This window comes from Stegodyphus dumicola, chromosome 1 (assembly GCF_044657685.1).
Source record: "Stegodyphus dumicola isolate Sdum_Otavi_A_Nest chromosome 1, ASM4465768v1".
In the NCBI taxonomy this organism is placed as follows: Eukaryota; Metazoa; Arthropoda; class Arachnida; order Araneae; family Eresidae; genus Stegodyphus; species Stegodyphus dumicola.
The window spans coordinates 95,130,291-95,142,526 of NC_140768.1; the positions used below are offsets into that span (position 1 = coordinate 95,130,291).

At 33.5% G+C, this 12,236-nt stretch overlaps 1 protein-coding gene across 2 annotated transcripts in view; it reads right to left on the reverse strand.

Annotated features, from left to right (window-relative positions):
- Bap60 (Brahma-associated protein 60) overlaps positions 1–12,236 on the reverse strand; it is a 155,028-nt gene that overhangs the window by 121,387 nt on the left and 21,405 nt on the right. For both annotated transcript variants that reach the window (XM_085817875.1, XM_085817874.1), the window contains exon 2: positions 6,915–7,220. In XM_085817875.1, coding sequence (XP_085674001.1) covers positions 6,915–7,220 — 306 coding nt within the window. The remainder of the gene's footprint in view (positions 1–6,914; positions 7,221–12,236) is intronic.

The window sequence follows — 12,236 nt, forward strand, 5'->3', positions numbered from 1 at the left end:
AAATCATTTTAAAATATCCCTAGAAGTATTATTTTGCCAAATGTAAGAAGTCATAAACACTTGTTAACCTATGAAACTAAAAAATCAGAAGAATTTTCTCACACAACAACAAAAATATACATAAATAAAATAAACGATAAAATTATATATTAAAAAAATATTTGTTAATAACGAATTAACTTTAAATAGTAAATAATTAATATTTGAAAAAAATATACTTGCAAGGAAAAAAAAATTATAATTCTTGTATCTTCTAATAGTAAAAAATAATCAGTTTTCCTAATCATTGATGCTGATTGGTCTGGTTTTGAATCCCACAGAAGGCATGGATGTAAATTGTCTGCTCTCTCATAGGAGGTAATTGTGGCTGCCTATTAGGTGCCTTCATAATAAAATCACAACCACTTCTGGTCTTGGTAGTGGCGAAAACCGAAAATGACTACGTTTAAATGGCCACCATTAAAAAAAAAACCTTTTGATAGAAAAATAATACTTTACTCAGTTTCCATTCAGTTAAGATCAATGGCAGATTTTGCTTTCATTACAAAAGAACTACATAAGTTTGTTCATAGCAATTGCCACATAGGCCTATTTTTGCTAATAAAAGTTTCTCTAATGTTATTCTGAACCCAAATTTAATCTTTGTTTTAGTAACAAAACTAAAAATCCTACTTCACTCAGCATTACTGCACGAAATTGTCAGAATGGCCTAATTATTCTAAACAGTTCACTGTACTGAAAAATTCCTTCCCATTCCTTTTAAACTCCACTGGATGTCAATCCTGGCCGGTTTTATAACCCTATCCAAGTTTTCTAATTATGAACTGCAAAACTGCGACTAGAGTTACCAGATGCAAAATCAGTATCATTGTCTTTCAAAACTCTATGAAGTAAAATTGCAGACCTATTTAAAAAAAATATCTTATATCATAAAAAAATGCTAAAGTGGAAACATCTACAACTTTAGCATATAAAATCACTTCATTGATAATTCAGGGTTTGTACACATTTCCTTACATGAAAATTAAGGACTTTTAAGGACCATCAAAGAAAAAATTAAGGAGCTATCAACAAACAAAAAAAAAAAAAAAAAAAAAAAAAAAAAAAAAGAATAGAAAAAAGCAATTATCCATACAACCGACTTCATGCTTGTAATTTCACTTTAAGAAACTAACAGAAGTGTGTATTATGCACTATTATTAAATTCAATTTAATACTTACCATAAAACAATTTTGAAAATTAAACTAACTCCCTACAAGTTATGAAGTAGATAACATTAAATTAGGAACATAATTTCTTGAAAAACATGTATAAGTGTATTTTACACTAATAACAGTCACTATTTTAGAGATTTACATGATTATTATTTAACTTATTTGATATTTATTTAAACACAGTCAACTACTATTATATTCACAATGTAAGAATATTTTGCAGATTAAAATAACTGATTTGTAAACATACAATTTATTTCCTTGGTTTTTTGAAAGATACTAGATTTATAAACTGTACAATAAAAGATACAAAACATTTGTCCTTTTTTTAAATCTGAAATCTTTTCAGCTATTTTAACATCTAATTTATTTATATCTATTTCCTTTTCTTTAACTATTCTTCTAAGTTCATTTGCTTTGATAAACAAATCAATGTTCCTGCTGGTCTCAGTTTCATCTGCTAAAGCATCTACTTCTTCATTAATATCTTTAATGTCCCTTTGAAGAAATTTTTTCTTCTGCTTCATATAATCAATTTCTTCCTCAATAATATTTCTTTTCCTCTTTGAACTTTCAGATTTAGTTAAAGATTTTTGTTCTTCTAAATACTAAACGTTCCTCTAAATACTGAACTTCTAAATAACAAACTCCACTTCTTGCAGAAGCTGCTGCTGATCTCATTTCTTTATTAATTTCGATATTAAGAACACCTCCAGAAAATTTTATGTAATCAAATACTGTGCGTTGAAAAATGTATGATGAATCATTTAAATTTTCAATTTCAATTGCTTTATTTACAGAGAAGCCCCTTTCCACAGAGGCCTGTTCATATGACAAGATAAGAATACTTGTCACAGTGAATACTTGAATAGTGAAAATATACATTTTTTACTATATTATATATATATATATATATATATATATATATAATTTATTTCCAAAACAATATTGATTAATTGATTATATTATCTAAGTTTAATTAAAGTGGAATTATTTTAAATGAGTAAATCCATACTGGTAGGTTATATTTTGAAATACAGTACAAAGTCCGAGATCCGGACATCCAATATCTGGAATGATCTAAAATCTGGACCTCAAAGCCACCACGAACCAATTTTTTAGGGCTTTTTTGAAGGGAAGGGGTATGCTTTACGCACGCGCATTAGATTTTTTTTCCTCATCATAAAAAAACATGCCGGAAATCCCGATTTTTAATCTCAGTTTGGCGCTAAATAAAATATCTCATTATTGAAGAAATAATTATTTTAGCATAAATTTGTGTGATTAGTAACTTGACTCCATAGCTGCGTGTCTGCTTGGCATAATCTCAAACCGAAATATTTGTTAATTTTACACCAACTAATATTTTATATCCTTGATGCCGAAATCGCGAATCATTATTTATTGTATTTTGCTTTCATCACCGCATGTTTATCAACGGATGACAACTTGAGTGATGAATCATGCAGCGACGCCACATAACAGAGTACTATCCGATTACAGATTTAAGTTTAATGCGCTAAAATGTTGACAAGGGGAGATTTAGCAGAAATTTCTTTCCTTATGCTAAAAATAGATTTTGTTAATGATACTCATAGGACAAACGATTATATTTAGTGCTATTTGAATTAAGAATAACTGATTTGTTATTCACATAAAGCAAGAACCAGCGCCAGAGCTCGCATGGGCCGCACCAGGCGGCAGAATTTAGCGAAGTTAAACAGAAGTTTTTCACTGTGATGACAATGCCCAATCATCAATCAATTAACGGAGGGCGAAATCTGTAGTATGGTTCTAAATCCAGAAAATACAGCTACCGATAGTGAAGAAAGTAACAGAGAGGTTATTGAACGAGAAAAAAATTTTGATTGACAAGTTATTCGGAATTCTCGACACAGTAATTACAGGACTTGAACAATGGAACTTAATAACTGAACAAGAAATTATATGTCTATAGTATTAGCAGAGAAAACAAATCAAACAACTCACATTGAAAGAAATGTTTAATAAAGTAAACATATAAATATTAAGCTCTTTTCTTTTGTAAATTTTGATACCCTTTAAATCATAAATGCTTCATTATTTCATAAATCACGATTTCATATTTTCAATTTTATAATTTCTACGTTCCATCTTAGTAGATTTAAAATGATCTAATATCCGGAAAAATCGCAAATCTGGTATCGCCGAAGTCCCGATGAGTCCAGACCTCGGACTTTGTACTGTATATATAATACGGAATGTATATTTTCAGTTAAACTTCTACTCAATAACTTTAGTAATTCATGAAAGTTAATTTTGCATCTAGTTAATTCAGGAAAATTAGTTTCAATTAGTTGTTTTCAGCTTTAAAAATATTTAAAAATTTTTAATTAGTTAGTTATTTTCAACTAATAATTGTATCGCCATTAGCAAAAATTATGCATTGCTATCAACAACATAGGTTTAAACCAAATACTTAATTGTCTATTGAAGTTTCAAAACGTATTTCCGAACTTCACTTTTTCTCGGCTAGCGTTACCGAATTTGCCCTTGGCGACCTAAAATCGAAATGGAGCCAACAGATTTCCCACGAAATCGATAACAGACCCTCTGCAGAAATAAACTCATAATTCCAATATCCCATACATATAGTATGTGCAAAAGAGAATAAACTCCGCAGAAGGTGATAAAAATTAATTTATGGCTTAATTAAAACAAACACAGAAATTAAGCTAAGCAAATTGAAATGATAAAACGAAACTTAATTTTCATGTGAATTTTCAGCGCTGACTCTCCCATTCTAGAAATTTCAATTTGTTTCAGACAAAGACCACATTTAAGGATTGCCATCCATCAATATCCAGTCTTTGTAGTCAGCTTGATGAAGCCACAGTTTATTGAAAATGTACTTCCCAGGCATCTCGTTCCTATTGGCGTCGGAAGGGTTGTGGCCTTCCAGGTTTGGATTGCTCTAATTTTGGCAAATATTTTCAGAAAACCCCCCTTTTTTTTCTTGAGCACCTTCATCATCACTTTCGCCTCTTAAAGAACTTCCGGCTTCACGCTTTCGCCACAATCTGCCTAAATTTATGGATAACACCTGTTTCAAAAGATTGGGTGAATAACCAATCAGACACCGATACTTTCGTTTGAGTAGCTAAATGTTTTTTTTTTTTTTTTTTTTTTTTTTTTTTTTTTTTTTTATCGTTTCAAATGCAATCCGCCAACAGATTGGTTAAGAGCCGTGTAATTTTAATTCCATATTCATGAGAAATCGTAATTCACACTTAGAATGGCAATCATTAGAAATGATAAGAAATGTCAAATGAGCAAAATTAAGGACCATTTATTCATTTTGGCCAAAATTAAGGACTTTTAAGGATCAAAAATCATTTTTGAAAAAATTAAGGACTTTAAGGACCGTACGAACCCTGTAATTGGAAATTTATACAGTATGTTATCACATACTCGGCAAAAGTACTTTCTAATGTGGATATTAAACATATTTTTGTCTCCATCCAAGAGTTTTCCCACTACTTTGTTAGTTGCAACCCCCATTACAAAATCTTAAATCTTTCTTCCGATTTTAAATTTTTTCATAAATCACATAATATACAGGCTTAGAAGACGAAAACCAAAGCTGGTTTTACAAACTTTGATAAAATGTTTTAAACAAACAACTAATCATTGATTCCAGAATATGAATTAATGAAATTCTGCACTGTACAACTATGTTAAGAACATCCAATAATGGGAAAATGACACATACAAAAAAGCTTTATTAAGCTCTGAAGACAAAAATATAAATACTTGTTCTTCACAAGATAAACTACAGTAATCAGGAAATGTTTTCCTGGTCAAGCAACTTTTTTATTTTGGGAGAACTTCGTTTTACTTTCAAGCTTATATTTTGTAGTATTAATCTGAAAATTCTCCATTAAATTGCTCACAGGTGCAGAAATTACTTCTTTCACATGTATTTTTAACACTGAATGTACGAACTACTTCTTCATTTACTTTAGGTATTTCGTAACTTTCACTACAGACTTTTAGAAGCATTTACTTCTCCCTTAAAGAATGTAAGAAGTGGGTATCATTGGCTGAGGATTCTAGATAAACATTCCTCTAACGATAAATACAGTGTACATACGTTTCAAAAGTTTTCTTATTTTAATATTATCCAGCTGTTGGAATTGTTTCAATTTTTCCTTCCTTTTAGAACTCTTTTTAAGAAAATAATACATATCAACAATGTATTCATCCACATTTATAGGTAAAGAAGCTGCCCCCTTTTCAGCTGCTTAATTTAAAAGGTGACAGGTGCATCTCATAATTTGCAAATCTGAATTTTCTTTAAGATGCCTGCAACATTAGTCTTCAGGTTTACTATTACTGGTGCATTGTCGACATTAAGCGCTAAGCAATTATCCATACAAACTGCATTTTCTTTTAAAGCTTTAATAATTAGCTGTGCTATATTAATGCCTGTCAGATATTTTTCTAAAGTGGGGACAGAAAGTAAACTACACTCAATTTCTGAAGAGTCTGAATTGAAAAAAGAAACGACAGTTGGATACAGCTTTGCATCAGAGTTATTGCTTCCATCTATAGAGAGGCAGAATGGAGCTGTTTTAATGCAATTAATAACTGAAGACTTATTTTCCAGACCATTCCTTTAAAAACAACTGCAATTTTTGTTCTTGCATTTCAGTATTTCTTAACGATTTTACAATCGAGAAATATTTTTCTAAATAAAGCCATAGCATGATCCAATGCATTCAGCAGCAGGTTACTCCAGTAAAGAGGCAGAGAACAGGCATTCTGCATTAATAACTTTTGGTATTTTGTTTGCTCAGAAAAGTTTATTATTATTATTCAAATGTAACTCATGTTGTCCTTGTGTTTTTGTGTACACACATGTTTAAGAATGTCGGCCCTTCCACCATGCAAAATCAAAAGGAAAAATTGTACACATTGCAAATATATTACATTTCCTTGACAAAATAATAGAAGGAAAGTCACTACGTGTACCATTTCTGAAAAGTACACATGTGCTTTACCTTTTTGGCAGACTTTACTTAGACAGATCACAATTTCAACTCACAATGCTCAATCGTGAGACAAACAAAATAACAACCTTGAGCTTGTTTCGCGCTTAGTGGCTAATGTATGCCACATGAGTAGCAGTGGCACTTGATGCTTCACTGGAGAACTGGAACACAATGTTTTCAGATACAATGCAAAAGTATCCCATAATGTCTCATATACAAAGCAAAAGCATCCCATAACGTCTCCCTGATGAAACTTTGGTTTCCTTTTATAGGTAATCTAAAGAAAAATTTAATACTTTCAGAAGCCAAAAATTACTTTTCTGGGTACAAATAATGAAGTATTAAGCTAAAAAGCCAAGCTACATATAAATTGTGAAATTTTAAGAACAAGTAAAAGTCTGGAGAACTAGATTGTAAATCAGGGTGGTAGGAGTAGAGTCAGGAAACGGGAGTCTCCTGCCTAAATTGGAAGAGTTGGCAACTCTGCTGTATACATATTTGGGTTACTAGATAAACACTTTTGCATAACATTGTAACATACCGTATGATTACTTTTGTGGTAACGTGGTACATTGCCTGATCAAAATATTTTGCAGTTTTTTTTTTTTTTTTTTTTTTTTTTTTGTGGCGCTGCAGATAATGAGAAAGTACCAAATTTTTACATACCTGATAAACTGGAGCCGGACTTCCATACTGACGGCTTGGTGGAGGTCCTGCATGTTGTAAAGTCATTGGCCTGTCAGGTGGTCTCATCCCAGGTCCAGGAGGGGGCACTGCACCCATGGCTCCTGGAGGAATAGGAGGACCACCAGCTCCTTGGGGAACTGCAGAAGGAGGGCCTGACTGATTAGGGACAGGTGGTGGTCCAGGAGGTGGTACAGGCACAGGTGTTGGGCCTGCAGGTGGAACTGCATTTCCTTGAACAGCAGCCTGAGGTGGGACAGGGTAGCCTCGATTCATATTAGATGCCATCTAATAAAATTATACACAAAATCAGCATCATAAAATGTGGAAGGTAATATATAACTGCACGAAAATTAATGTAATATAGAATAAACACAAAAAATGACACAGGAATTTATAACTATAATTTTTACTTTAGAACTAGCACTTCACTTGTATTTGCTTTATTGTACACACCTGCAATTTGAATTCATCATTCATTCACAAAACGTATAAGCTTTTCAATTTTAACTTTGCTGGTGCTTGCTTAAGTATACAGTGAGAACATCTATTTGAACTTAAAGACACAATTATGCTATTAAATCTTATCTCACAAAAACTTCTTCACATCAGGCCAGAAAGAGTTATTTTCTACTCAAAAAGTATCTTTATCTTACAAACACCATTTTAACACAGCTATGTTTCTGGTATTTCTATTTTGCTATACTTCTTTCATCTGTCATACATGCTGCACTCTTTGCAGAGAAAAAGGGAAAATTCTTCTACAGAGTACAATGCCGCTTGATTCATCATCCAATGCTGCAAATACCTCCTTGGATATATCCACCTAGATATTTAACTCATCCACTCATCAGATTTTTTACAGTACAAGTTTACTTCGCTGCTGAACATTAAGACATAACTTTTCTTCCTCTATATAGAGCAAACAAAGTGTGGCGACTCTAAATAAATGAAATTGTTTTTTATTTGCCAACTGTGTGGCCATATCTATGTCTGTAACAGTAATGGAGATTTCGGGATACTCGCACGTTTCATCGTCACTGCGGTCAGTCGGATTTTTACTCCGATGCAATCACCAGCAATATTAATTTTATGTGTAGTTGTTGTAATTAAAGTTTTTTTTAATTTAAAATTAACCTACTACTTCATGTTTAAAGTTCATCATGCAAAAAAATCCAGCACAATGCAACAACTGGTGACCCATGCATGTGCTCAATCGAAATGAATCCAGGCAATTTCAGAGGTAGTGGAGAACTTCTCTATAACAGTGTCTGGTGATAATGTGTGAAATGCATCTCAGCCAATACTTTTTTATCATTATGCATATTGGATTAGTTTTATATATTTGTCAGCTACCATACTCCAGCAACATGAGAATGAATAATTTTTATGCACCAAGGTGATTTGTGATACATTGTCCTCGTTTCTTCCACAAAATGGATATTATCTGTGTGCATTCATCAAGTAGGTGAGTTTCCCCCCCTCTCCTCTCTTTCTCATGCTGCAGATCATTTGAACTTAGGTCCTAATCAATTGTTTAGTGTTTCTTCATGTTCACTGCAACTGCATTCCTGAACTATATCATTTTATTGATTTATTTACATGTATTATTGAAATGGTTACTAGCAATCCTCCAACCACTGATCACAAGCAAATGGCTCGTGTTACTGTGAAACTTGTCTCATTTTGCCATAATGACCCCAACATGTAGTTTTTTCAATTAGATGCAAATTCAAGCTCGGTATAACACGAGATTACATGAAATTTTATACCACAGTTTCTGCACTCAACACTGAGGTTCTGCAGTAAATTTCTGGGGCTAGTTCTGAAATCTCCTTAGATATCAAATATGAGGAATTGAAAAATAAATTAATTTCCTTATGAGTCTGAAAATACCAAACTAAAGAATATGTTTCAGGATTTGTAACTTGGCTATATACACCCACTCCAGTTATTGTCAAAAATGCACGAACTTGCAGGTGACAATTTTAAATGGCATGTTTTACAATCATGGTGTCTCAACCGTCTCCCGAGCAATATCCAGGCTTTTCTTACCACTAGTAACGAGAAACTACTCCAGCTGATCCAGATGGCAGACAAAATTCATGATGTGCTCCAGCCACAAGCAATTAATCAAATTCAGCATCCCATTGGTAATAATCACACCAGCAACAAATCCAGGAATTATCACTGCAAGGTTGCAGGCTTACAGACACAATCTCAGTATCACCCACATGGCAGATCAAAGTCCCAGAACTGAAATAATAGGGAATACCAATGCACACAGTCCTGTGAGGAAGAATAAATTTGTTTCTATCACTCCCGATTTGGTGATAAAGTGTGTAAGTATAAGCCTCCATGGGCAAATTCCAGCAGACCTCTTTAAGACCGTCACTTGAAGCAAAAAGTGACAGAGCCCAGTGCATTAGTCGATTATTTGTAACTGATAAAAACATCAGGCATGCGCTTTCCTGCTGATACAGGTGCTGACATTTCAGTTATACCTTTCTCTCCTGCCAAATCAAAACGGCTTCCAGGAAAATTAAACTTATTTGCAGATAATGGATCAAAAATTGCAACATTAGGAGAAATATTAATGTCTTTAGACTTAGGTTTGCATCACAAAATTCAATAACCATTGGTCATAGCTGAGGTTTCACACCCAATAACTGGTGCAGACTTTCTTCCAAAATTTTCTGTTTTGATCGACATCACAAATTTACACTTACTCGATCACACAATTTTCCACCGTAGATAGCATTAGAAATGATACTGATTTTGTAATTAAATTATTATCTGGTAATTACCCTTTCCACAAACTATTTAAGGTAAAAATATATTCCAGGGTAAACCCTGGGCAAAAATTGGCACTTTTTTTGGCACCGTTCCTGCTTATGTTGCAGTAAAATGGCGTTCAAACATAATGCCAAAAAAGAAAAAATATATAATTTCAATAAACTGCATTTTAAATCAAACAAGGAAATAACATAAAAATGGAAATACATGTTATCTAAACTACACAGTACGAAAAGAAAACACTTACTTTATTTAAAAATTACCGTTTCCTCGGTATGTGTGACACAGAGAATTCCTTAAAAAAAATGATCTAAACTAGAATCTGTATACTGCTGTCACCACATAAATTCATAAAAGTAAAAATGAAAAATATCCTCCGGACTGTCGGTCGCATTTCTTTCGAAAATCCCTTTTTATTACACCCCATATATCTTCCATAGTGTTGATATACTTAAATCTCACTGCGTAATTTACCAAGAGGTGAATGAAGCCATTTAAATCTTCATTTAAACACCAGTCAATCAATGTTTTCTTTCCCAGTCATTCCAAAGTGCACGGAAACTTCAGGTTAATTGTACTACCAGCAAGCATTTTAAGGCATAAAACATAAAATAAGCAACGTACTTCCTAACCAACAACCAACACATAAATCAGCCCTTACAAATATTTTCCCATCAGTCAAAATCAATGGAGTCACACATTACAATCAATCATAGTCGGGGTTTCTATAACATTCAACAACTCAGGTTACCATAAATGAAACAACTTGGCAATAATCCAAGGGGGTACCCTAAAATATAGACTAACCTTATTTGAGCACTATCCTAATGCCATTCACTGAGTAACCGGCAAAGTAACTGCTGACCAAGATATCGTACATCACATAGAGACCAATGGACCACCAATCTTTGCCAAAGCAAAGTACTTCTTGAAAAATTAAGGGCCGCAAAAGAAGAATTTATATGTTGGGAATTTGTTGGTGCAAAAAAAATTCCTGGGCCAGTCCAGGAAAAATGGCGACTGGGGCCCTTGTGATGGTTCCCAAGGAAAATGGTGACTGGTGCCCTTGGGGCGACTACTGTTGACTTAATGCAGTTACTTTGCCTGAGAGATATCCGGTTCCTCATATTCAGGACTGCATGCAAGTCTTGGAAGACTAAAAATTTCTTTTCTATGTTAGATTTATTTGTGCTTATCATTAGATCCCATTCAACCCATCTGATATACCAAAACTGCTGTCATAAAAACCTTCTGGAATGTTCGAATTTCCTGTTATGATTTTTGGGTTGTGTAATGCCATTCAAACGTTTCATAAACAAAGTCCTTCAAGATTTAGGTTTCTGTATGCCATATTTCGAAGGTAATATTGTAGCTTTGGCAAATGAAAACAAGCAGCTTGAACTCCTTCATTTAATGCTCGACTGATTTCAGCTTTAGGGTGTAGTTGTTAATCCATCAAAATGTGTTTTCGGGAAATCTAAAAGTGTCATTCCTTGGTCATGAAGTTTCCTTGGGTGTTCGCCTGCTTAGTGATAAAGTCATTGCAATTCAAAATTTCCCAAAGTCCAAAACTGTCCAGGAGTTTGTGCCACTTTTCTGACCCTTTAAATTTTTATCATTACTTCCTTCCTCATGTCGCTGCAAAGCAGGCCCCTTTGCAAACATATTTCATCGGTAACAAGAAGAAAGATACACAGCCAATTATTTGTTCATCCGAATCTCATAGAGGCTTTGTACAATGTAAGGTTTACCTAACGTCAGCAATAGCTCTTAACTGCCCTTCTAAGCATCCTTTAGCATTAATGGTTGATGCCATGAGTGCGGTTTTGCAGTAACTTGTAGACGGAGCATGGAAGTCACTGGCATTCTTCTCAAAATAATTTTCTGCAACATATTCAAAATAGAAAACATATTTTCACAAACATTTTAGTACATACGAGGCAGTTAAACATTTGTGTCATATGGCGGAAGGTCGAATGTTTTCTGTCTATACTGAACACAAATCTGATTTTCATCTTCCACAAAACCCTGATACGGCCTATCCCATGCAAACGCATCACCTCGATTACATAGCACAGTTTACAACTGATATTAGGCATGTCAAAGGCCCTCAAAATATGGTTGCTGATGCTCTGTCCAGAAATGAAGAAGTTATTTGCCTTCAACAACAGACTTCTCCTCCATTGCAGAGTGTCCGAAACAGAATTCAGAATTTCAAAATCTTTTGTCTCATGGACTTAATTTATTACCTATGCAGTTGAAACCAAAACTTTTGCTGTACTGCAATGTGCAAGACAATATGACGTGGCCATACAGTTCATTGAAATTTCATCATAGTATTTTTAGCAGCCTTCACAATTTATCCCAGCCTGCCATCTGGGCTTCCCACATACTAATTCAACAGCATTCTGTATGGCCTAGCATGCGAGTGATCATTTACCCGAATATACAATAATCAAAATGACAAAATCCATTTATACACCACAGTAATTATTAAATTTATGAGCT